The sequence below is a fragment of the Aphelocoma coerulescens genome, chromosome 17, assembly GCF_041296385.1.
Source record: "Aphelocoma coerulescens isolate FSJ_1873_10779 chromosome 17, UR_Acoe_1.0, whole genome shotgun sequence".
NCBI classification, from domain to species: Eukaryota; Metazoa; Chordata; class Aves; order Passeriformes; family Corvidae; genus Aphelocoma; species Aphelocoma coerulescens.
The window spans coordinates 10,978,804-11,006,027 of NC_091030.1; the positions used below are offsets into that span (position 1 = coordinate 10,978,804).

At 37.0% G+C, this 27,224-nt stretch overlaps 2 protein-coding genes across 10 annotated transcripts in view; one reads left to right on the top strand and one right to left on the bottom strand.

Moving 5' to 3' along the window:
• Positions 1-27,224, top strand: part of RALGPS1 (Ral GEF with PH domain and SH3 binding motif 1) — an 86,830-nt gene that overhangs the window by 17,469 nt on the left and 42,137 nt on the right. The window lies entirely within an intron of this gene.
• Positions 3,215-20,188, bottom strand: ANGPTL2 (angiopoietin like 2). The gene is made up of 5 exons (XM_069031959.1): positions 19,816-20,188; positions 10,292-11,148; positions 5,822-6,015; positions 5,310-5,580; positions 3,215-4,796 (listed from the first exon to the last, which is right to left on the bottom strand). The coding sequence occupies exons 2-5, from the start codon at positions 11,097-11,099 to the stop codon at positions 4,597-4,599; spliced, it is 1,473 nt and encodes a 490-aa protein (XP_068888060.1). The 5' UTR covers positions 11,100-11,148; positions 19,816-20,188; the 3' UTR covers positions 3,215-4,596.

Consider the following 27,224-nt stretch of genomic DNA (forward strand, 5'->3'; position numbering starts at 1 on the left):
CACTTGGCATCCTTGACAACTTGCCTGGGCAGCGTGTCAGTCCTGTATCCTTTTTTAGGGGAAGAGGGTGCACATGGAGTGCACTGCTTGCAAAATTCAAGATAGAAATGCAGGATAGATTTTATGCACTTAGCTTCAGGAAGCTTTTTGTGCTCTACTTAACCTCAAAGTTTAGTAGCAATAATGAACTGTTTATTGTAATGCTAAGATTATGCCTTTATTGGCACTGGTTTACTTTTTTTGTTTTATATGGAAAGTCAGGATTTTTTTTTCCCCTTGTATGTAACGCTGTCTGTAGATTTTCATCTTCTGTTTTACTGTTCAAGCAGTTTCTCATAAATCCTTCTGTAATTCCTATCAGTCTGCCCTTCTCTTTGCTCCTCTCAATTAGCTAATATCATTAGCAGATTTTTGTTCCACTGTTCATTCCCATTTTCAGATCACTTATGAATAGGTCGAGCAGCATGAGTCCCAGTACAACTCGCTGTGGAAAACAATCAGCACTGCTTATCTAAAATACTTCTTATTTAATAAATTTGACAGCCATTCCTAATGGCCATGCTTTTAAAACTGTCTTGAAAACTTGGTTTGAGTTATTGAAACTGCTTTGTAAATAACTTCAGGTTTGAATGAATATTAGCTTATCAAAAGAGAATATTGTTTCAGTGAATGAATGTCTTCTCAAGGAAGACAACATTACTTACAGAACAGCTTCTTTATTCTGTTTAAATGAACAAGTAGACTAATAGCTGATTTTAGGAGTAACTACTGAATATAAAACAATTGAATGAGAGTGACAAGGTGTGAAGATTTGCAGAGTTCATGGGAATCCTGTTTTTTGCTGTACAGCCTCTTGTCTCACTGCAAGAAGTTACTTAGTTATTAGAGAATGGGAAGCCTGAGATTGTTTGAAATGAGCTGGAGAATGTACTGGGAAATTAAAACTGCCTCTTAAGTTTTCCAGGTACTCCGGTTTATAGAATTGGCTCACAGCCTTGTGTAAGAAGTGTTTTAATACTATCCAGTTATTATTACATCACTCCAAGCCACTTCTAGATAAGATTTAAAATATTTCTGAAATGAACTTAAGTGTTACAAGCCTAATAAAATACTTGGGTAATGAAAGTGAAAGGAAAAAGTCGGCATGTTACTGAATTACAGGATTGAATCTGAAATTCCTGCTGGTTTCTAGCCAGTCTCCGTGAGACTTTGAATCCTCCTGCTTATGTTGTATCTGGCGTTTCATACATGAGAGACCCTCTCCCTGCTGATTACAAAGACTAGGCAGTGTTGCTGTTCTTGTAAAGTAAAGCTTTCCCTGCATTCTAAGAGATGCAGTTGGACATTTTGTGTAACCAGATGAATACAGCAGACAACTGCTCTTATGTTTCCAACCAGGCTATAATATGAGAAACTAATATATTCCTTACTACGTTTAAAACATCCAGCAGTGTTGTTTTCAGACAGGTCTTTCAATTTTAGAGAGAGAAGGAAAGAAAAAAACAAATCATGGGATTGGCAAGGCTGTGATGTGGACTGTTGGAAGTGTTCAGCCACAGTGTGATTTAGGAAAAAATAGCAGTCACATTGTTTTGAAAATTCATGGGTGTAATTGCTAGCTACAGCTCTTTCTTGTCTTCATGGCTGGTGATCTTTTAGGTTGTCTCTGTATGCTGTAGAACAAAGAAAGATGGGTATGATATTATAATCTATAGATTTGTTGCACTGTTTGCTTTTTTCTCCTTGGAATACAACAGTGGGGCTAAATCTGGAAACTTTGAATGACAGTAGAACAGTTTCAGGAAAAAATTCTTTGGAAATGTGTATACAAAATAACTAGTCTTGTCTGAGGTAACATCAATTTTGTGACAGCTTTTTGTCTAAATACTGTAAGTGGAGCCCCACTATTTCATTCCTGATACATAGATAATGTATTCGTTTGACAGCATTTTCTTTACTCTTCTGAAAAAGGTAGAGATATTTCAAAAATTCAGAAGAGCAACCTCAATTTCTAGGAGTTTGCTGTTGCAGGACTATTCCTATGGCACTTCTTGAAATGGAGGTTTACAGGAGAATTGAAGTTGTTAGAAATCTTCTCCATAGTGCTGAAATTCTCTCTTGTATAAACTCACCTAAGGTGCTTTTGCTAATGATAGGAAAGTGTATTGTATTGGATTTTTAGACTGCAGTGTTGTCAAAGATGTACATTTGGGGAGCGATGAAATAATATAATTGAAACCTTTGGAAATAATTAGGGAAACAGCAAAAACTAAGGCCTTTCACAGTTTATAGTAATGTCATCTATTATAGTAGATGGGCTTAGTGGAAACTGAGTTCTGTTGTGTGAATTTTTTAAAAAATAAGCATAGTGAAATTTTGCAAATCCGTTATTTCTACCAATATACTTGCCAATAACTTCACAGTATAAGTTCCAAATTTCTAGTGTTTAATTGTTTCTGATGTGCCAGGCTCTGTGTTTAAAATTGTTTTATGCAAATTTTATGTAAAAAATTAGTAAGTTCTGTTCTCAGATGTGGTATCTCCAGGTAATCATGAACAGACTTCTGTGCATTATCTTTTTTAATTACATGGATGAGTATCTAGGTAAATCATTCACCTTTTAGGTATAAAGGTTAAGAAATGCGATTATTTTAACAAAAGACTGTTAACTTGGACATGGGTTTAAAGCCTATTATGAGTGTATACTATGAAGATGTATCTGCAGCCATATCTCCAGCTACAGAAGAGCAACGGTAATAGCTTTTCTAGGGAATGCCTCATTTTTGCGATCTGCACAATGGACACCTGAAGTTCTCTGTGTTCTTTCCTCAAGCCAAGCATGAAGTAGGCGTAATGCTACTAGTTGTAAGAGCATTGCAGCCAGGATTTAGGGCCATTGAATATGCTTAGGTGCATTTAATATTTCTTATCTAAAACTTAAGTATTTTCCAGAATTCAGTAGACAAACCCGTGGAAGGTAAAGCTTGAATACCATTTGAAAATTTCGGGCATTCATTTCATTTAACCTACAAAAAGTTGTTCCTCCTTGGGCTGTGTGGAAATTCTGTATTTTTCTCAGCTGAAAATTGTTTTGGTTTTTATGTTGAGATATTTAAACACTTCACACATGTGAACAGCGGTTGCGTATCAGAGTTTGTTTGAATCAGACTGATGTGAAGTAATGTGAACTACAATAGGATGAAATCTGAACATGTCAAAATAACATTTGTTACTTTATTAAGGGATTACAATATTACAGGGGTAATCTAATATATTAAAAACCCTACTTTCAGTTATATACAACACATGCTAAATCACACATCATACTGTGGTAAAGATGTGATGAGGTATTAAGGGAAAAGTATGCAAACACACACAAACGCTCAGTGTCTTACAGGCTGACCAAACAATACGTTGAACTTCTGGAGGCTTTTACTCTGCCTCTTTTATGCATTCTTTAACTTGTATTTTTTGTAGTAGTTGCTGTTTTGTAATGGGTGTGTTAACAAGCTGTTATAGAAACCTATCTCAGAAGAATATTAGAATTATGGCAGTCTGTATTTCATAAGTGTGACTGACCTCTAAATATAAATTGAGTAATTCTATTTAATAATTTGACAGTAATGTTATAACTGTGAAATACGTTAAAAATAACTTCTCTTGGCTACTGATAAGTTCTCTATATAATTTTTATCTAAAGGCTAAGGATATTAAATAGCTTATAAATTGGCATCCATCATTTGCCTGCAAAGTTGGATAGACCCTTTAATTTATATCCAGCCATTTCTGATTACAGAGGCTACACAGCAGGTAATCACTGAAGTCAGGTACAAAATACTGTAACAGTTGTGTAGTATAATATGTTGGCTATATAGCACATAATACCTGTTATAAATCTGGATTAATTTCCATATGCAAGTAATTACTTCATTTTGGTAAGAAAAATAATTAGTGTTTTTAATCTAAAATATTTGAATTAATGGTGAATTTTTATAGGAGCAGATTATTTAAATGCTCTTAGTGAAGGGAAAAGGCCAGATTTATGAGGACGGTAACAGTTTGAGTATCTGCTCTCAAAACAGAATTATATACTAACTTTATTCATGGTAGTTAATAAAGATTACATAATCATCACACTAATGTACGTATACCGGCTACATAGTTCAAAGGATATGATTCCTGTGTCAAATGATTGCTTATAATAACAATAATAAAACTCTTGCTGTACAGTTTGTAATATTTCCTGTATTTGAGAATATTTATACATAACATACAAAAATACTTAAATGTGGTGGCAATATTTTTATCATCCAGACTTAATTTACAGGGAATAAAAACCCGGCAGTTTATCTACAGTTTTCATCTAAACTGTGAGTTCTAGTAGTACCAAGACGTGTTCTGAATGTTATTACAGTTCCTTTTTTTTCATCAGCTCTTTTTCCTGGGATGATTCTTGAAAATATAATATACAAGCCCCCATATCAATAAATGTACAGTATCTTACATTCCTTATTTCTGAAAAGATAATTTCAGGTAATAACATCATAGCTTTATGTGATTTTTAGAGCAATAAAGCAAACCAAGAGAAGAGTTATTTCAGTGAAATGTGTTAGGGTTAGGTCTTATCATCATAACAACTTTCTTTAGTGAATATGATCCTCCCCGGAATTCAGCCCAGTAAACACCATCCTGATATCGACTGCGGTAGTGTCCTCCACGATACCAGACCCCATTGAGATTTGAGTGAGCACACGCATTGTACCACCATCCTCCCTTCTGGTAATGAGCACAGTTACCTGCAAAGGAAAGCTCCAGTTCAGTCTGAGAAATAAGTGAAAAGTCTTAAAGCAAGCAAGCTATGTACAAAACTTGGTTGGTTGGTTGTTTTGGGTTTTTTTGTTTTTTTTTTACTAACTGTATGTTTAACACGTAGATATCCTGTGATACAAGGTGAACTTAGGCTTCTTCAGGAACCAGCTAAGTAGTTACATTCTACAGATAGAATCCTTCTTGTTACTCTCTCTTGCCTGAAAATCAGTGTGTGTTACTGTCTCAAAAAACCCTCCATAGGATATTTTACAGACCCTTGTCGAGTGTAAATGACTTTTAGTTTTGGTGTTAGCATGTGTAAGGGTTGACACATCTGTTTGTACTTCATAAGGTACTAACTGACAAATCCCTTTGTAAGTGCAATTTCTTTCTTTGTATGTATAACTAAGTATTTTTCCTTTTTCAAAAAAAAAATATTAAAAGAGGGGGGGTGGGATATAAACGCAAAAATGGAAAGGCAGCTGAGAGTGACCTCCTACCTGTATATACGTCATGGTCCCTGTCTAGCGTGGTGAACTGTTTGCCATTGTGCCAAGTGAAAGAATCTCCCGCGTTGCCGTTGTAGCGTCCCAGTCTCAGCTTGTAGTACTCGCTCTCAGGCTCCAGTCTGAAGCTGGCATACTCAGCAAATACTTTTCGACCTGACCAGTCTTCCATTGTTATGAGCAGTTTGTAGTTGCCTTGATTTGTTAACCAGTAAATGTTTTCTAATCCAAGCCAATATTCTCCATCTATATTACCAAATCCTTGCTGTAAAGGAAGCAAGAGAAGCATGTTAATATCCTGCATCTGTGTTAGTGGTAAATATGAGTGTATTCTTAAGTAGAAAACTGCAGTAACTTATTTTATAGGGACTTCCTCTTCTGTAAGGATAAACACGCAAGTTCTTTTTCAAGTAGGCTCTTGGCCAGACTCTAAAATCACCCTTTAAATTAACTTTACCTATAAGTTTTAGAGGGTGGAAAACATTAGCTGGCTCTCTCGTCCTAACCTTGTATGTCTCCCAGTTCCTGAAAAAGTTGACAGAGCCATCCAGACGTCTCTGAATGACGGTCCAGCCACCGGGGTCATGCCGTTGGTCACACCAAACCTGCATCAGCTGGTTTGTGTTTTCTGGTTTTACAAGATAGATGGAGCTTGTGTCATGGCCGTCTTCTAATGCTTGCAGACAGTCTCTCCAGGGCCCTGTGTCAAAACAGAAGGGCTCTGCATCAAACTGCCATTGAGCATATCTTTAATGCAGGGCAGTATTTGAACTGGTAGCTTTTTATAGTAGATGGGTTTCACTCAATACCGTATTTGTTTTTCCTCTTATTGAAGGACGAGTATCCACCAAGTGTTTTCAGACAGGTGCATTTATTGTAACTTTATTTCTGGAACATATCACAATGAATTATTGCTAAACGTAGATTTTCTAAAAAATTATTTTTTTAAGGCAGCTGTACTGGTACTTTTACCATCTATTATATCTTCAAAGAAACTAAATATGAATGACTCCATAGATCAGTAAGAATTTCCTTCAAAACAAAACAGTAAGTTTGACCTTTATTCTGTCTTTGAGAAATTCAGCTTTTTAGATCCCCAAAAATGTCACTGGCACAGACATTAACAGTGGAAGCAACAACATAAATTCTGATTGTAGGTCTTAGTGCTGCCTTAATAAATTACAATGTAACATAGAAATTAAGTGGGGTTTTTTTTTAATGTGGAGTGCTTGTGAGAGAAACTTTATATAAATGAGAAGACTCTTAAAATGCTTTGCATTCACAGACATAGCAGTTAACAAAGTCTTGTTTTCAGAAGGAGAGAGAATGCATTTTTTCCTTCATTTCAGTAGAAAAAGCTTACGCTTTTTTAAAGTATCTTATATTCCTGATTTTTTAAGACGTTTTCTCCAGTGGTAAGATAGATTCCATTTTAATGAGTCTGAGAAATTCAGATATAAATGATTTAGCATCTGTGTTGATATCTGCAGATAGACTCCCCCAGCTGCTTCCTGAGCAGAAGAGTGAAGCCAAAAAGAATCCTCAGGATTAGAGATTAGAGCCCCTGGATTGATTCTCCCTGCCCACTGAAGGAGTAAGGCTTACTCACTGAAGGAGTCAGGCTTGTCAGATCTTCTCATTAGGAGCCCTACCAAAGCATATACTGCTATCAAGAGTAATTTCTGTTTTAAATTATCTCAGTCCTATGCTTTTTCGTAATTCCCTGTCCAACACTAGTAATGGTACTTAGCAAATGACTTAGAAATAAATTAGTTTTATAAAAATGATCTCAGTGTTTTGGAGATTACGGTTTTTTTGTCTTTTTAACTCTTTTAATCGGCAAGTCAGTGTACAAAGAGGCAATCCAAGTCTTTGTTCTGTGGCTAATGAATGCTGTGTTCTTGTTGCCTCAGTCATAATCAGAGACTGTACCTGGAATTGTGCTTCTAAGCCCCTTCTCCATTTCTTTTGTGGCTAACTGTTTAGATTTCTGGAAGTTAAGATGCAGATGCTGTGCTCTGTCACACAGTTGCACGGCTCATTATGAGAGGGGGGAAGAAAATGTTAATGAGTACTAATAATTTAAATTGCTCTGGTTTATTTTATCACAATATGTATGTAGTGGCACTTACTAAAAATAAAAAAGAAAGTCATTATTGAAGAAACTCCTAAAATAGTCAAAGAGCTTTGATCTTGTCTTCGTAAAAATAAATATATAGCAGTATGCAGTATAGTATTTACACCGTTCTAATCTTGCAGTTTCTTATATGGCACATGGCAGCAGTGCTCTACTGCACACAATTCTTTTTTCTGAAAGTGATTTAAGATGAACTTTTAGAAGTATGTCAAAGTAGAATTTGCCACTATTTTTCCATGATAAGTGGTTTTTTGTCAGATAGTAACTTTTCAAAATTTTCACTAAGGTATTTTCCCTTGAAAAAGCGAGAACACCCTGACTTTAAGGTAGGTAGTTTTGATAAAATTGTCTCTAGGGAGTCGTAGAATCGCAGAAAGGCTTGGGTTGGAAGGGGTCTTAAAGCTCATCTCATTCCACCTCCTTTCCACAGGCATGGACATCTTCCACTAGACCAGGTTGCTTCAAGCCCCATACAGCCTGGTCTTGGACACTTCCAGGAATGGGGCACCTACCAAAAAAAACCAACAAAAAAACCACAACCAGAAAACAAACAGTGTTGGCAAAGTTTATAGTAAAGCTACTGAGAGTAGTAAGACTGTAGTAAGACTGTGATAAAGAGAGAATATTGGTCTACTACTTTTTGAGAAAGGAAGGCTGTCAACAGATTAATAGAAGACATTCATTATTTTTCTTGTATTTTGCTTTGGTTTTCATTGCACAGGTTGGCTGTGATCAGATGGTTAGTACAGCCAGGAGCTTTGGCTAAGGTTGAGAACTCAACACATAGTATGGAAAGGACTGGATAAAGTATGGGTGGATTTTTTCCAGTGGCTGGGCAGTTGTGGTGGTGGGTTTTATTTGGTTTGTAGGATGTCGCTTGTGGGTGTCTTTTTGAGGGTCCGGATACCCAACTAAAGCATCTTTTATGGCATTAATTGTAAGGAAGGGTTTTGTTTGAGATGTGCTTTGTGAATGGAGAACATTCTGGAGGATGAGGAAAAAGTATTAAATGTTTCTTGACTGAAAAGAAATGTGAGGAGAGGGGAAGGAGGATACCCTGGAAATAAAACTTAATTAGCTTAACTTCAATTGTTGGAAATCTGCTTGAACAAATAAAAAGCTGCAAGTGAGAAAATAAGAGAATATTATAATCAACTTGTGCAGAAGAAGCATGAAACTTCTTTTTCTGATAAATTACGTAATCCAGGGAGAAGGAGCAGATGTCAAATCTTAGAATTGTGGACTGCCAAAGAGACCTCAGGAGATCAATGTGAAAAATTGCTGAATAACCAGCACTTCTTCAGGTGAAGATCTGGGAGTTCTACAGGGTTGCAAACTGGTTCCAAATTAGCGTTTTACTCTCCAAAAGCAGGAAAATATATGAGGATAGATCAGCAAAAGTACTGTGCACCTGAGGTAACTTTTCTGTTCTGCTGTTTGATAGTGAATCCTCAGCTCCAGTTTAAGGACTTGAAAGCACAAGGAGGATGTGCACCAATTAACAAGTTTTCAAAGAGTAAGGGAATGAAGGGGAAAGGTATTTCACTTCCAGAAAGATACGGGAATACTGTTGAAAGCTTGAACCTACTTTGAGATTGAAGTAAAAATGTAATTATTAAAGAGTCCATAGTGTATTGCTCCAGAGGAGTTGTAGTAGACCTGATTTTCTTCTGAGAATTTTTCCTTATATAATAGATCAGAATTGTGATATTTCTGGCAGAGGTTCTGCATGCCACAATGCAGGCTTTGGTGAGCTCATCTTTGGCAATTCCATGAAAATGCTGCTTTGTAGCAAAATGTTTTAGAGACTTTAAAGACTTAAGAGACTCAGTGCTTTCAACTGAGAGACCTTACTCAAGTTTTTTTCATTGTGAGTATTTCCATGGAGAAACAAGCTGGGGGTCTTTTGGTTTGGTTTTTAACATGTGGCAGTTTAACATGTGGCAGATCAAATTATTTGATAATCCTAAAAAGTTTATTGATGTCCTTTGGAGTATGTTGCAAATAGCCATGAAATACACGGAGTGCAGTTCCCCTGCATTACTCTATTTCAGTTAGCTCTGAGTTCAGAGATCTGTGACTCCCTGTCTTTTTTCTGAAGAAGGTATGTCGTCCACACAGTGAAGAGCAGACCTTTCTTGTATGGAACACATACCTGAACTGTTTTGAGTATGGTTTTTTTTCAAATGTGGGACCATAGGTGAAACTGAATTCTTTACCTGTTACTTTTGTAATCATGTAGATCAGTTGTTCCCTAATGTGATTTCACATAATCTAATCTTGTTTGTGGCAGAACTCCTAAGACTCTTCATAACGTCTGTATAATATCCCTTACTATTCCACCATTTGCTTCCTTCTGCTCCTGTCTAGAGCACAAGTGCCCCAAGTAAGATACACAGCAACTATGTATTCCTTTGTTAATTACACAAGCACATTATCATATGCTAAATCAACAAATTTGTAGTAACTTCATAAATGTTTACACAGTGTCAAACTCCTTCACATGTCATGACTTGTAGCAGTTCAGTCTTGAGCAAAGGTAAATAAAACTTAGATGACTTGATTAGTAAGATTTTTTGAAAGTCCTTTATCTCATACATATAATAAAAATGGGTTTGTCTAGGCAAAGTAGCATGAGAAAATCTGTGGGGCTAGTGCATCTGAGTCTTAGACATTCACAGTTCATTTTTTTTGCTTTCTTTCTGTGTTTGTACTACAGCATATATGTAAAATTTGCCAGCTAAATAAATTCTGACTGCATTTTTGATTATTACAATTAAAATGCTGCCCACTGCATATTAGCATAAACTGAAGTAAATGTATCAGTAATACTACTTACCAGATGGTTTATCAGTTGAAGTTGGAATACTAGTAACTGCAGGCATGGTTGGTAAGGTAGGTGGCAGAACCTTTAAGTTCTGATCACTTTGAATCTCATTAGTAGATATCTGGTTATTAATACGATTGTAAGTAGGAGGATGGTACACTTTAATTGGTGGTTGTGGAGTTTGTGGCAGTGGCTTTATGGATGGCATTCTTTGACAGTGTTCTTCCAGCTGGGCAATTATTATTGTCTGGTTATTGGCAATTGACATCAAATGTTGATACTTGTGCTCTAAGTCTTTGTATTTGTTTGCAAGCTGCAACATATCTGCAGTTTGGTTCAAAATCTTATTTTCAAGTTGAGAAAGTTCTAAGGCGTTATCACGTTTTCGGATAATTTCATGTAATAGCTGCATGTAGAGTTGTGTGACACGAGAATTCATATTTCTGCTCTCTTTTCTTAAGAGTTTAACTTCATTAACAATTCCACCATCCACCTCTACCAGTTGCTGGAGAGTTTCTATTTGTCTCTTTTGTTTAAGAAGTTCATTGTTAAGTAACTGTAATTCTTGTTTATTTACCCTGTTTTCAAGCAAAACTTCAGGCTCCTTAGAATTTACACAAATGGCACCTGTCACTCTCTGCTGAGGTACAATAAAGGTGTAAGTGCATTTGTCCTGTGTGTCACTGGAACGCTTATATCTGTTCATATAAATGAATTCTTGATCTTTTTCCTTGTCATTGCCTTCAAATTCCTGTGTTTCCCTTGTAGTAACTCCCACGACAGTTACTAGCATTAAACAGATGAATCTTGTTGTCATCATGATCCTCTAGTTCTGGTCAAATATTCTTCTGCAAAGAACTTCCTAAAATCTGTTTTAAAATAAATTTAACAGTAAGTAAGGAGTAGGAAATCAGTGTGGATTTACAAATTATAATCTCTTCTAAAACTTATAAAACTATGAGTACAGATGAGGTATTTTTCTTGTCCAGCATCAACTTCTGTTGATTAAAGTGGACATCATGGGGATTAGTTCTATCTTTCTATGGTCAGAACTGTAGTTACCAGTTGCTAGTTCATCTAAAGCCTGCCAAGAACCATAAGAAAGTAAGCAATAAATACAAGGATTTGAAGAGTCCTTCCAGGCAAGTACCACAAAAGTTTCCAAGATAGGTGTTTTCATTTAAATATTAATTACACTTTCCATTTCTTACAGTTACAAATACAACCTTTAAATGTAAACAGTGCAAATTAATATGCGTATTAATGCTGCTAGAAGTTCTAAAAATATCAAATAGTTAATTTGCAGTATTTTATAACTGCGTATATATTGCAAGAGATACAGCTTAGGTGACATGTAACAATTTCGCTTTATTCAGCAGTATTGAACCTCCATTGTTAAAAAAAAAAGGAAAAACTTATTTTACAGTAGTCCTTAATAACTGTAAATTAAAAACTCTACTACTCAGATATTATAGGCAGTAAAATCTGTTATTTTTCCAGACTAGTAGAATTTACAACCAAAACATTTACTGTGACTCTCACTGGAGACACTGTCTCTACACTCAGCCTGGTCATCTCACTTCAGAGTTCCTTCATGAAAGGGGAAAAATAGCTGCATCTGTGTATGGTGCACAGGGATCTAAATCAGCTGGTACTGTCTACAGGCATACTGCAACAGTTCCCCTTTGGTGAAATTACCCGAACTTAGTTCTCCACGCAGATTCATATTCAAGGTGGAAAGCTGGGGCCTTCACAATCTCTTAAAAATAAGTCAATACCAGAACTCTATAGGCAACAGTACACTCGGAAACATGGGTTTAGCATTGTCACTGCTGCCAGAAATACCCATTTCACAAACCACTCTCTGATCAGCCACTTGAACAGCACTTTGATGTCATGTATTTCTAAAGCTTTTTTGTTGTTGAATTTTAATACTCATAAGCAACCTAGTTTTCTTAAATGAATGAAAAATGCAGTGTGGAGTTTTTTCAGTGTATAAAAAGACTTTTTAACCAAGGTGGTGTTGCCATCCTGTTTTTCTTTGCTTGTAAAACATTTCACATGGAATAACCCTTCAGTATTTAAGTATCTATCACCTTACATTTTTAGTACCATAACTTTTTTAAAATTACATGAAATGGTGATAGTAACAGCTGTGAGAAACTGGAGTGAGTCCAGCTGAGTACGCACAGCATGGATAGCTGGAGGCTGGCAGACACGATGTATGAAGAGTAGCAGGAAGAGCGCGGTTTGTGTAGCCTCCAGAAGAGAAGGTAAAAAAAGACATCTTACTGCTCTCTTCAGCTACTTAATGGGTGTTCATAAAGATCAATTTCTTTTTGGAAGTGCACAGTGAAAGTATATGGTGGATACAAATTACCTCAGGAAAAAATTGGGTTTTATTAAAAAATGAGCTTCACTGTGAGGGTGACTGAGGACTGAAGCAGTCACCCAAATAGGTGGTAGATTCTCCATTCCTGGAAATACATGAAGTTTTGATTTAGGTAAGGCTATGAGCAATCTGATCTAATGCTGAAACTAGACTTGCTTTGTATGACAAAGATAAGGTCCCATCCAATCTAAACTGTTTTATGACTCTAGGCAGCTGCTGACTTTTAGGAGATTTTTTTTTTTTTTTAATTTCAAGCTAATAATGGATATGCATCCTTAATTATTCATACTGAGAAGAGATATGGTTGTCATTCATATTTTTCTGTTTTTGTGAAATAAACCATAGATGTTTCTGTAAAAGACTCAAACAAAGTGACCAGGACTTAATCCTTCTTAAAACTTTTGGATATATCTTTTTGCCTCAGTTTCTTATTTGGAATAAACTCATTTTCATTTTGCAAGTAGAAAGGAATTGTGCTGTACAGAACTTTTCAAAAATCTTGAAAACATGTCAGGTGAAAATCTGGAGTTTGACACGGTTTCTGTAAGTAAAGCAATGCTATTTGGAGCCCTGGAAAACAGGGAACGTAAATTCACCTCAGACAGCTTTAACTTGCATAATCAGCATTTGCACAGCAGGTCACACTTGGAAAACCGGGCAGTTTTCCAAGCCTCATGTTCCTGCACAGATGACTGGTTTTGCAAATGTCTCTTGCATATAGGTGTAAAACAGTTTTATTTCACTGTTGGAATTTTAATATCCTTTTTTCCCCCCTCTAAACCTGTACTTACTGTGACCATGGAAAAGAAACTAATTTTTTCCTCAGAGTTCACTTCTGTTACAGCTCAGATGTTACAGCATCTCATATCTTTAATTGAGCATGGCTTTGGGGTACCCATACTTTTCTGAGCTGAAGAAAGGGCAACATCTAACAGATCTTTCCTCCCAATTTTTTTTAAGAACTGTGTAAGAAAATAATGGGACAGAGTTCATCAGCCTCATTATAACATATCATCTTAATGATCATCTAGTCTCACTGCCTGACCATGTGGGTGACCCCTCTCTAGGAAGCCTGTTCTAGGGTTTGACCACCGGTTGCAGATGGCAGGCCACCAGTGAATAACATCAGCATGATGAGACTGTGCTGAAATGTTTGTCTGTCATTATCCTGCCTGTGTGTTACCTTTTCGAAGATGTTCTTCTTACAAGAAAAATCAGTGGAAGGAAAATCACGCTGGTAAGAGAATGCCCCAGTACAAACAGAAACGAGAACCATACTGTCATCAGCTGTTCTCCTTCTTGCAGTCTGTTTATGATAATTTCCTAAGTCTCTTATTGTCTGTACTTGTTTGGCTTAAAAAAAAAAGTGTTTAGAATGAGGCCTATTTGTTGCATATTGTGAAGGACCACATGAATAAATGGCATTCCTTCGTCTCTGCAGTTGGATTAAAATGGAGTTCACAACATGGTCATTTGAACAACTCTCAATGATTAATCTTCCAGGGACAAAAAAGCTTCCTGGAATGGAGGAGCTAGGGAGGGAAGCCAGAGAAACAATTTTAAGGAAGGATTTAACGCTTTTTTAATACCTTCCTCTTTGAGTAGCAGAACATCTGATTCTTAGGACATTAGGATTCCTTTCCAGGTGAGAGGAAGAACATATCTGATGTCTAGGACATTAGCTTTCAGTTTTCTCCTGTGCCCAGTAATTGCTGATGCTCCTTGTACTTGACTGCTGCCATTGCTTGCTGATCATTCAGTTCTTCCAGTTTCTCTGGCTCCCTTCCTCTCACCCTCTGCCAGTAGCTCTTCTGCAGTGGCCTGGGAGGAAACTACCTTACTAGGGCTGTATTTGTTCCCAGTGCAGAATTCCACTTAGGCAGCTGTAGACTTTTCAACCTAAAAGCACGCTTGCAGGTCTGGGGCAAATTTTCTTAATTACTGGAAATACAGCGCGTCTGTCTCTTATCCTCATGCATACTGACAAAACTTTAACATACAAGCATACCAACAAAACACAGGTGAATGAAGCACACTTAAAAATAAATTATTTTGATTAAACATCAAATGGAGCTTGTAATTAGACTGAAGTAATTTTATTATTCCATTTCTAGATCCTAGCTGTTCAGTACTCATAAAAGCACTTTTCATGGCAATTGAGTTGGGAGAAACTTGCCATAGTGCAGATGCACCAAACCCCAGTTTTGTGCATGTCTGCTCTACTAGGCAGTATATTTTACTTTTTATTCAGGCGAAATGCTTTTTTTTCCTGTTTGTCTTCTGCCAGTATAACTGCATTTGTATGAAAATGTTTGGCAGCATTGTTGTGTGGCATATAACTGTCCCAGCTTTACACTCCTAGCCAGCAGAAGTGCTTTGATTAAAATTTCAGCTTGTATACCAGATGTTTGTGTATCTGTGTATATAATTAGAAGTAGGTGGTTTGCTCATTCATTGTTTACCCAAGTCAGGATGTTTTCATGATCTGGTGACAAAAGAGGAAATAAACTTTCTGAAAGGGATATTGGATGTTTCAGCATTTGATTGCTTTTTCTGTCTTTTAGACAGAAAAAGTAAATAAAATCTTACTTTGGCTTTCCTTTGAAACATTTTTCTGTCCTGTATTCTGTCTTGCTTATATGCCCCTTTTCATTAGTCAAAATGTTACCTTTTGATTTTTACAAATATCTTGAAATTTATCTATTTCAAGAAGATTTTAGTGTTTTACAATATAAAATTTTATAGATGTTTCACAACCTCTTGTTTAATCACTGTCATGATCCTGAAATTACAAAGGTAAAAATATTTTTACATGCAAAAATATTACTGTTTGGCAAATACTCACTTCTGTTTTCAATCAGCTTGCCTTAAGAAGGAGCATTAAAGGTAGCAATGTCAGCACTATGGTCTTTTTGGGTTTCAGCTACTTAAAATATGCATCATATTGGATAATCCAAATTGTATATCTTTTTTCATTATCTGCTGGCTTTGATGTCATGCCTTGGGGGATCTCATTTTTACTAAAGAGACTGGTTAACTGTCTCAGGTTTTATGAAATATTTTGCCTATGACATTTCTGTGTACAAGTGAAGGTCCATCTCCATCAGATGAAAAATATGACTTATCATAACAATCATAAAATCATTAAGCCAGTAGCTTGCCTTTTTTTTTTTTTTTTTTTTTTGCTATGGCTGTTTTTTGTTGAATTAATTTGTTCATAAAAGAGACACTTGCCTTATTACTCTGGCAAGAAATGTGTATATGAAAGCCTGAGTATATATTGTCAACACACTTGCATCTAGATCTCAAGTGGTTTTGCAATGTTGAGTCTTTCAACCATTGAGAGATTGGCATTTGTGTCTAGGAGTTTATACTATGTCCGTTTTACACCTGTGCTTTTCAGGGTCCTGCAAAAAGTAGAGCCAAAGCAGTAGGAAGACTACTGGATGGTGGCTGAGCACTGAACTTTATTATGTGTTGCTTAGCATTACAAGTCAGTTTAAGGAGGAAGGGTTTTGATACTTAAGATGTCATCTGCTCTATAGCATTTTGGAAAAGTACAAAAGCAAAATAATGATCTGTGTGAATCTTGTGTGGAAAACCTTAACTAAGACAAATGGGTAAACTAATTCCCTGGATTTCATACCAGAATAGAAGTTTTGTATCTTAAATTGCATTATTATGGGTTATTTCTACAGATAAGGACCATAACAGATCCCAGTAGGTAAAAGCAGTAGAATTGCTTCTTGCTGCTATTTCAAATATTACTGTATTTCTGTGTGTAGTAAACTGCTACAAAGCCAGAGAAACATAGGTGTGACAGTGTGATGCATTCATAGAAAGGCAGCTTTTGAACACGTGATACGTGACACTCACTACCCTTGGAGAGACTCCTTTACAGAGAAGGCAATTTTCTGTGCTAAAACTCACGTTACACGAGAGCATTTCTGGGGACTTGAGTAGCTATTTGGACTGCAGTATAGTTGAGTTTACTGCAAAGATAAGAAAAAACACTACCAGTTCGGTTTGTGGAACTGATAGAACCTGGTATATGATGCAGACAGCAGCAAATATCACTTTAACAAGTTAGAAAAGATTTTTAATGGCTTGTATGTTGCAGCTGAGGAACTAAGGAGGCATGACTAGTTTACTGGGCTATGATAATTTTTGTGAACAAGGTGATGCAGTAGGTTTCCTACATGACTTAGACTTAAGCAGGAGTGCTCAGAAGCTGTCAAAATAAAATAGGATTCTCCATTTAAGTCATTGTATCTTTGGGATAACAACTGTTGTTTTTACAATAATCGTCACTCTGCCTCCCTAAAAAGACTCACAGAGTATTACATACCTTAGAAGTTAATTTCAGGATTGTGGGGGTTAATTTTTTTAATTATTTCACTCCATTTTCTGTATAGTGTTTTATTTTTGTGGTGCGGGTTGGGATTTTTTGGGGGGGTTTGGGTTTTTTTGTAATAGGTGACTTTCATTTAATTAAAGAGTGGATAGGCAAGGTCCAACACTCAGCATTTATTTCCATCTCTACAAATTGCTCTGACTCAGGAAGGGCTTACAGTCTAGAGGCTGGATTGTTAAATTTGTATAGGTGCAGCGTGCCAGAACTGAATGCACTGTAATTACTCTCACACATCAAAGCCTTTTAGAAATACCCAGATAGATGAAAAACACACATATAAAAAGGATGACATACACACTTTTGCATAACACTTGTATTTTCTGAAATGGTTGCTTTGACGATGAAGAAAAAATGATACCATACATACAGATGAGCTCATTCAGCTACACTAAACCAAAATTCAGCTCTGTGGGTTAATCAGCTCTTTTGTGCTGGTCATATTTAATAAAATGAGGCTAGGACTCCTGATGGGCTGGCTTTTCCTCCATACCTGATATGCCATCTTTTGTGCAGAGTCCTCAAGCACTGAGGCATATAAAGGAAGGCATGTTCACAAAAGGCATAGTGTTAGCTATGACAGCATTTATTCTCAAAAAGATAAACTGCTGTATTTTATTGTGAAGTCATACATAATTTGATAAGTGTGCATTCTAAAGAAGAAACATGAACAGCTAGCAACACATCTTGACTGTTTAATACTTTTTGATACTAAAAGGTGTTTTTAGATTAATGCAGTTTTACATTTTAATTGCATTATAAAAGCAAATGAAGCAAGGGTGTTGAAAATGTAAAATCCTGCTATGCAAAGATCAGAGGGCTTGGTTTTGCATTTTTTTTAACAAATCTTAGGTTTTTGCTTCTGCAGAATCCTTTGATAGCCAGTGTTTGTGGACTTACAGTTAGCTGGCATGTTCCAGGCACCAAGCCAGTAATACGATCTGGATTTCACAACACCATTGTGATAAGACAGACAAGCATGAATTTTTTGAATCTGCTTGCTTTCCTACTCCCTGCCCCTTGTCTTAGAGCTCATGCTGTTTTTACTCCTCACATTTTCTTCCATGGAATTATATTAATTTATTCTCTCAATTTTTACCTCTCAAAGGTAATCTTCAGACTTAATGTGAAGTTTGTTCTTTTCTAAGGAGAGGTTTCTTTTAGAATAAACTCACATCTTGACTTTTAGATGAAAAGTATTGCTGTGAAAAACCTAGATACTGATTTTTGTTTTCAGTTTTGTAAAAGGAAACAGCAATTCACAGTGGAAATACACAGTATATGTACAGTAATATGTACAGTAATATGTATACCACATGTATTGAAAAAACTTTAAAGTTGGGCTTGAAATTTTAAAGTAAATACATAGGAAAGGGCTGACACATAGTAGCATGCAGTTTTAGTTATGAAAACATGATACTAAACTGAATTGAGAAATTTAGTTCCAAACTTCTGGAGGGAATAACTTTTGGGGGGTTTGCCAGTAGTTACTTGCTTCCCTTGTAAAAAGCGCCACACTGGCATTGACCAATTAATTCCTTTAAGATTCTTTGTGTTAGAATACATTATCTTGACAGATTTTCTGCCCACTTAAAACTGGTGAAATTTTGGTTCAAGCACAAGTTCCGTTTTCTTAAAAGGTAATACTTTTTCTAATGAGGTGAATGGATGACTAAAGCAACGCTTCAGAACGAGAGTGTCTTCGTGAGCTCTTAGAGAACTTTTGTTTTGAAATACTGTAAGTTGCTGCAAGAAACTGCAGAAGATTATGTACCTTTTGTTGCCATGTAACTTTCTTTAAGTTTTGGCAAAAGCTTTTTTTTAGTTACAAGAAGTACAAATTTTCTTCTTGATTACCAAGAATTTCAGTTGTGTTGTTTGTGGATTGTTCTTTGTCTTTACAGAAGTTCTGTCATAGATGTGGAATGTAATTACTGAAAGAGAGCACTGCTTTTGTTGTTGCTTCCCTTAACAGCGGCCTCACCTTATTTTCATTTAATCCAATCACTACCAGAAAGTGCTCATACTGTGTGTGCTCGTATGTGTGCATGCACATTGTCCATAACAGCCTTTAAACAGATTCATATTTTAATAAATGTGACTCCTTTTACCCGTGAAAAATAGCTGTTAGATCGTGTAATAGTTTGATGCCTACATTAATGTACTCATAAATGCTAGTTTCTTTTTTAAATTATGTTTTTGTGAAATACTTCAAATATTTGCTTTATAGACTGTTAAAGTATCAGAAACTTTTGTATCTCCCTAATCAGAGATGAGTGTAAAAAAGACTGAATGGAGATTTAATAATTTTTAATACAGATACTCCTTTAGGAAATACTATGTCCTAGAAAAACTCTTGGAAGGCAAGTTTAAGGAAGTGTGACGATCAAAGTTATGTGCAAAAATAAGTAAGTTGGGTTTTTTTGGGTTTTTTTTAATAAAATCGTATTCTTGAAAATAATATCAGAGCTTTCATTGCCTGGCATGTAATGTCTCAGCTATCTTTACAACTTTTATTTTAATAGGTGACGGATTTTTTTGGGGGGGTTTGGGGGTATTTTTTGTTTGAGTTAATACTCAACAAAACAGGCTTGCTGCTTTATCTTAGGGAGCAGTCCTACTCTGATAAGCGTACATTAGCTGGGTGGCTCCGTACAGCAGGAGCTCCTTGGAGCCATGCGTACTGAACCAGCCGCACACGTCCCGCAATCCACCGGTACTGCCCGTCCTTACCCTGTCTCCTCGGCTTTCTCCCTCCGCTCCTCGGCCGCTCCCATCAGCAGTTGCCGGCGCGGCCTGACCGCGGTGACATCGCCTCGGCGACCCGCAGTCCGCGTGTGCCGTGCTGGGACTAGATGGGACGTTCTTGGGACAGAAGCGCAATTCCTTTCCTCCTCTGCGTTTTTCTTGCTCAAGAGCGTTCTGGGCTCGGCAGCCCAGGCTGAGCCCTGCGTCCGAACTGGTACCTTCCCGCGGGGTGCTCGGCGCTCCCGGCCGTCCCTTAAGCGGCCCGGAGCAGCCTCATTTGAACCCTTGCTCTTTGTGGCAGGCTTATCCTAGCCGGGAAAGGGAGAGAGAAGGCAAAGCAGCGGCGAGCTGCCGGGCGCTGGTTGGACGGGCGAGCTGCCTCCGCCCCCGGGCCGCCGCAGCAGCGGGGCTGCCGGGAGGAGCTTCGTGCTTCGGCCACCCCGGCTGAGCCCTCCCCGCCCACGGTGCGGGACCTGGCCTTGTGGGAAGCCGCATTTCAGCCGCGAGACAACGCTAATGCCGGGGTTAAGGGGAAATTCGGGAGACCGCGAGGAACGCGGGCCCGGTTTGTTAGATCAAGTGAGAGTGAGGGTGTGTAACTGCACGGGACTCGGCCCCGAAATGAGGGGGGGGCGGGGGGGCGGCCACTTCCTGCCTTAACATCTCGTCACAGCGTGCTCAGGGATGCAGGGAGGGATGTTCATCCCAGGCACTCGGGCGGGCGCAAGCCGAGACAGCAGACGCATTCACTGTAGCGCTGAGGGACTCCTTTCTTAGTACTTCCTAGGTCATCTGTGTCAGGAAACAGCTCGATACCAGAAATAAAGGAAAATAAAATTGCCCAAATTCAAGCAAGCTCTTAAAACACTCTAATGCAGATTGGGAATTCATTATTTAGCTGAACTTCAGTGCATTTTGTAATGATTCTTGCTACTTGTCCAGGTAATATAAAGCCTGTTTCTCATCTGAATGCTGGGAATTCTTGCAATTTTCCTAGAACCTTTCTAAAAATTTGCTATTATGGAACTCTCTGTGTCTGGAATGTTATTAGCTATCACCTCCAGGTTTAAAAAAAGATTTGTCAAATGAATGAATGTAAAACCTGCCTTTATAACTTGCAGGGAATCCTGCAAAGAAATTAGCAAAATTAAAGGTGAAACTTCGCAACATAAAAATGTTGGTTTTTTTACAGTTTAGGAAACCAAATGGTTGTTTCAGTCACTGTATGTCATTGACATCATAAGAATGCTATATCATACTGTAATAATGGGTTTGTTTGAAATTTGTCAGTCAGTTTTGAAGATCTTTGGGTTTTGTAGAATTGCAGGAAACCAATATGAGAAAGCTTGAATTAACCTAAGGACAAATAAAGAGGTCTAAAGATACTGTATTAAAACTAGTTCTGTTCAAGTTAAGACATGAACAAGTAGTTGCTATTATGATGATACATTATTTCCATCATAAAAGTGAATGTCAGAAAAAAACCTACGTCTAACTATATTACACTAGCAATTCAGTATGCCTCAGGCTTTTAAAGTTTTTTGTACCTTTCCTTTATGGTCTATGATCTCTTCAAGGAATATTAATGCCTCTAATTATTTACTATTGTTGTGTTACCATTATTTTCTATTTTAACTCAGAAGCTTATTCCTTTCTAAAGAGAGATGACCACTGACTGGAGTGGCCATTTCAGTGCTGGTTGGTAGCATAGTCTGGATGCTTGGGATTAAAGCAGTCCAAAGCTTTTCTAATGTACCAGCTTTATATTGAAAAAACAGGCTTAATAGAACCAGAAAGTGATAATTCTATTATTTTTGACTGATTTAGCAATATTCCTATTAAACTTTCTTTCAACATGTGTATGATTCACACTCCTTCCTTCCCAATATGCTTTTTCAGCCTAGGGTACACAGAGCTGCTCAAGGGAGGGAAGGGGGAGCAGGAAGAGCAAAGGGAGTGGGTTTCCATGAGTGTTTGCCAGGATATTAGAGTGGTTGTTTCCTGTCGTCATTTCCTGATCAGTTTCTCCAATTCCTAACTACTTATAGAGCTAGATAGGTGATTCCCTATCTAGATTACTACTTGGGTGGAGTATTTAGTTTTCATTTTTAAATGAACAGTTTTAGATTGTTTGCTTTTGTGGGAAAATACAGGTTTCTAACTTGCAGTTATGCCCCGCAGCACCAAGGTTCTTGAAAAAACAATTTCCTGAGGATGAGGTTGTTCATTTAGGACCATATTTATAAAGAATTCGTAACCACTTTTAAGGTCTTTAACATATAGTTCAGGTCCATTGACTTTAGGGCACTTATTTAAGTGCAGTTAAATGCCTAAAATTTTTACTCAGTGAAGGAGCCTAGAGACTTCTCTTGCGGTGTATTTTTGAGTCATTAGTGTTCTCTTACAAGTAATTACATTGTAAATAAAAATTTTTGAAAAATCAAAAATAGCCAAAGAAACTGTTTCTTTGACTGTCCTCTTTGCTGAATAAGAAACATGTTATTATACAGATCAGCCTTTTGATTAAGTACTGAGTACTTCTTTGTCTCTTAAAAGCTGTCTAAATAACCTGTTCTTATAAACCTTTGTGTATGGGTTGTTCCAAATAGCATATGACAAGGCTTATTTCTTCAACCTGTTGCAGTTTTGTCTACAGGGAAAAAGAGAAGTTGTGCCAACTTGATAGATGGCAGGGAGCTTTATTTGGATGTGCCAGGTGTTTGTAGGATATCTGAATTGTTTGGATAACATTAGGTGTTTGCTCCTTGGAAAGGACTGAAGAGAAAAATGGGATTTGCCTTTGTGTGGGCATTCTGCTTGGACCAAATGGGCATGCCTTTTCCTTGTATTTATAATACTGTGAAGTGCAGTTCATTGGTTTTTTAAAAGGCTTTAGGCTGAATGATGTGATTTGCAAAAGATTTCATAGTTGATTTGTCTTTCATACGGAGAATCTTGGAGATCAGTTTGCATTAAAGTCCATGACTAGAGAATAAAACATCCTACTAGCAGAAAGGTACTAACATCCAGTTATTTCTGGCTGTGAAATCTGAGAGTTGTCTTCAGCAGTGTAATGCAGTTGGCAATGAGTGGTTTGAAAGACTTGGCTTTGAGAATGAGTGAAAATACTATAAAACGTCTTCATAAAAATTAACTTTGAATCAGCGATCAGAAATTCAAGGTAAGCAGAAAGAGATAAGAATGTGCCAATATTAAAAAGGTAAACTTTGAGAAATCAGATTGTTTTCCCAGACAGGGTGCAGTTCAATTGCTGGATTCATTTGCCACAAGATCTTTCAAACCCAAAAATTTAAAAAAGAAAAGTGTTTTTGTAGGAATAGCAGGAAAAAGAAAAAATGGATGGATCCAGAGAAAAAACATTGTAAAGAAAAATTACCACCCAGACTTAAACCCAAAAGTGTTTATATAAGATCTATCTCAGGAAGTCCCTAACCACCACTTACTGCTGACAGGAAGCAACATCTGGAAAACAGCTATTGTACCTTTGCCTTTTTCCTATAGTCTTGTTTGAAGCATTTTCTGCTTTCTGACACTGGATAGCATATGTTTTAAAATGTTAAAATGCATCACTCTTAAAACATTTAATCTTCTGTAACGTATTTTTCCTGATGCATGGGAAAAGCATTAGGAAATAGCTGGGTTTTGGGGAAAAATGAAAAAAAAATTGGCAGTATTCTGGAGAAAATCTGATTTTTTTTAGGAGGAAAGCTTTGGTAGAAGGCTGCAGACCGCTTCAGAATTTTTAGCCTGTTTCAGTGGATAACAAAATGATTTTCACCAGTCAGAGATGATTTGGGGTACAGCTTCTTGAATGTAATTCCAGTTGAGTTCTTTGTAACATTTTCTTTCACACTGGTATCTTAGTTTGAAAGTTGCTTGGGTTTTGCTGCACTTGCTGATCTGTTTTTCTATATTAGGCTTCATTGCTGCAGTGACAAATGTGGGATGATTAATTCCAGTGATTCAATAGGGTGAGGTTATTCAGGAAGGACCATGGGATCAACATCAAATTTTAATTTTGTTAGTTGATGTTGCTGAGGCTGATTGAGCCAAAATAAGGTGGTCTCTCTAGCTCTACCTTTTTGTAAGGTAAATTTTGCTTATACCTCATGATACAAGAGATTGCTTGAAGTATGTGCTATATTCACAGTTAAAATCAGAGTCCATTGTCTACTTGTATGCATGGAACCTTCCTGCTGCAGCAAATTAGTTCCTATAACTGCTATACTCCAAACTCCCCTACAATAATAGATATGCAGGTATAGGCTAGCACATTTATCAAACTTGTCGTAGAAAAATAGAGTTGTGGCTGGGAGAGACCCCTGGATATCATCTGGTCTACCTTCTGTGGAAAGCAGGGCCATAAATTATGTTATCCAGGGTCCAGTCAAGCCATATCTTGAATATTTCCAGCAAGGGAAATTGCTCTCCTCCTCTGGGAAACCTATTTCAGTATTTAAGTGTATTCACAGAGAATAAATTTGCTTATATGCAGAGAGAATGTCCCCCATTACTTCTTGACCTGTTGCTATCACTCTGGAGAGAGCATTTCCATCTTCCCTGTGACTGCTTTGTAGGTACTACAGAAGAGCAGTTAGGTTCCCTTCCTGCCCCTTCACTTCTTTAAGCTGAACAAACCTCTAAGCTGAACAAACCCAATTCCTTTAGCCTTTTTTCCTATGAAAAAAGCTTTCCAATCCTGTAATCACCTTGACTGCCATCCATGGGACCATGTCGTAATTGTGTAATGTCTCTCTTGAGACATTTGTAATGAATACATTTCTGTATGTTATAGATCACATGGTGTTGCCTTAGCAAAGGTTTGTCTTCAGTTTTTTTAGAGTATTCTGAATCCTACCAAGGTTAACCAGTATATACATTTGGTTTTGTAGAAAATTTTTCCAGCCCTTAATCCATGGAAAATATCCAGTCGTCTTGAAACCAGCGATACCACAAAACAGTTGGCTTTTTTGCCTATGAGCTAATCTCCTGACAATGGCGTCTTTGGTTTTACAAACTGCTGACTGTAGTAATTTGGACTTTCTACCACATAGTTAATTGATAAGTTACTGTCCCTCTGTCCTCTGCTCTGTTTAGTGCAATACAACCACACTACTGTATGTAGGAAAATGCTCTCATAAATATAGTTGACTACAAATTGGAAACATATCCTTGTCTCTTCTGGCTCTCCTATCAAACCAGTGTCATTATTCAATTTGTGAGGAGCAAAAATGGAAAATAATTACTTTCCATAGATTCTCTTTTGTTATGTGTGCCAGTTACTGCGTGTCTTGCAGACAGTGCTTCCTGTACTGAAGGAATGCTCTATGCCCAGGCATCCGTGTTACACAGCAGTATATGTACATTCAGGGGCTGTGAATATCTTTAGAAGTGTACATGATTGTAAGTAGGGAGCTAAATTGTTCATTAAAGCATTTTGCTTTTTTTTACCTCCTTTTACAGCATTTTTAACCTCCTTTTACAGTTTGTGGTTTTCACAGTAATAGTACATATATATTTACCAAATAAATACGATAGTTTGTTGCAGTACTCGATCAAAATGTTACCTTAAGAATAATAAATTGAAGTCCCCAGGCTAGTGTGAAATACTTCTCCGTCAGCTATTCTTTGTTGCAAAGTAGTGAATGTCTGACTTACAAAAATACCGTACAGCAGCTGTTTCCTAGCTTACTTGCATTTGCAGAATTGCACAGACCCATAGCAGAGCACTATGCACAAAAGTATATATCAAGTATGCAGTAGTGGTGTGGTTTAACCACTTAATTTTTGGTTTGTTAGCCCTACTATTTTACAGTATAGTTTTATATTCATTACAAAAAAGTTTTAAAAATTAAAAAGTGAAAAAGACACAGTTGAGAATGATGCAAGTTTTCGGTCTTTATCTGCACAGATTTTTTTTATGATCAGTTTTGCAACAGTGTATATTTCTGAAAAAATTTTAGGTACTGTAAGTTTTGGATTACACCTTGTGCCTGCAAATTGTCATAAACCCCCAAAGAGATTTAAAATTCTGAATTTTTAAGAATGAATGGTGCTGCTCAGGTCAAAGAAATCTGTGACAGAACAGAAAACTTGAACCCAGGCTTTCTAACTTCCAGGCAAATGCCTTAAAAAACAGATTTCTCTTTATTTCTGTTACTGCTGTTTAAAGTAATACCTGCCCAGCTTTTCTCATTAGTATAACTTCATGCATGTGATTTACTGGACTGAAAGTGTTATGTCTTTCATACCATGTTTTGTTAGTCTTTTGTAATGAGGAACAAATTACACACTGTAGTTGTTTGTGACCATTTCAAAGTTTACGTGCTCCAGCTCAGGTTCTTCAGAACTGGGAGAAGCTGAATAACCACTGATTTTCAAAGGCTTGGGAATATTTTTCTTAAGACCTTTTTGTTAGTACCCATCAACTCCAAAATATGCTTATTTATTCCCTCAGTGCTACTTTATCAGAAGCCCTGCATATTGAATAAAGAAAATAATAGGAGAAGCTTAACTGTGAATCAAGACACAAATACACAGACTTAGGTTTGCATCCTGCTGAACACTGCAGTTCTCCATAAATATTTCTTTCAGTAAAATTTAGCCTTGGAAGTTGTTGTCTGGTGGATGGAGCGCTCAAAATGTACTATCTTGGTGGCATTGACTACTACATTTCAAGTTCACTTTTTTGTCATACAAATTTTTTCCTGCCTTTAAACTGTTCTTAGTATTACTGCTTTGTTTGATCTCTCCAGTAGAAGTTTAAAAGCTTGGTGTTAGAGGTTTGGTTTTCTTTTGCCAGCTTAAAAATAATTGATCCCCTTTACACAGAGTGATTTTCATTAATAAATTTAGTCCTGGATTATTTGGCCATGCTTTTCCTTTGTATGTGTTGTTACTTCGTGATATCATAAACTAATGAACACTGTTGTCTGCATACAGTATCCAGCTGCAAGATTAGTTCTGGTGACAATGGAGAAAAGTGAGTATCACTGGAAAATGATACTTGCATGTGGAAGAAGCTGCCCATGAGCTCACCCTCTGGAAAATATCCCAATGGCTTCACATCTTAGCTTTTTCAGTGCACAGTAGCACATATATGAGCCAAAGTTTGAAAAGCTAGTGCTGTGTGTTTGCTTTGGCATGGGGCAGCCCTGAGGCTTTCCTTTGAGAAATGGGTCTTGAAGTCCTTTGCTGAAGGGAATAATTTTGTCATTCCTCTGTGCAAAATAAACTAATTCTTATCTATACCTATTATCACATCATATATATAGAAGAGTTTAAAATATCACTGCCCAGATTTAAAAAAAAAATCATAAAAACCCAATTATCCTTCTTGCTTTAAAGGAAGGGGGGAGCAGAACAATATGGGA

Excerpts from the sequence above, each read along its gene's own strand:
- ANGPTL2 (XM_069031959.1), bottom strand. The coding sequence starts at position 11,099 with ATGATGACAACAAGATTCATCTGTTTAATGCTAGTAACTGTCGTGGGA. Across the intron at positions 5,581-5,821 it reads GGAACTGGGAGACATACAAG|CAAGGATTTGGTAATATAGA; the intron begins GTTAGGACGAGA and ends CTTCCTTTACAG. Across the intron at positions 4,797-5,309 it reads GGACCATGACGTATATACAG|GTAACTGTGCTCATTACCAG; the intron begins GTAGGAGGTCAC and ends TTTCCTTTGCAG.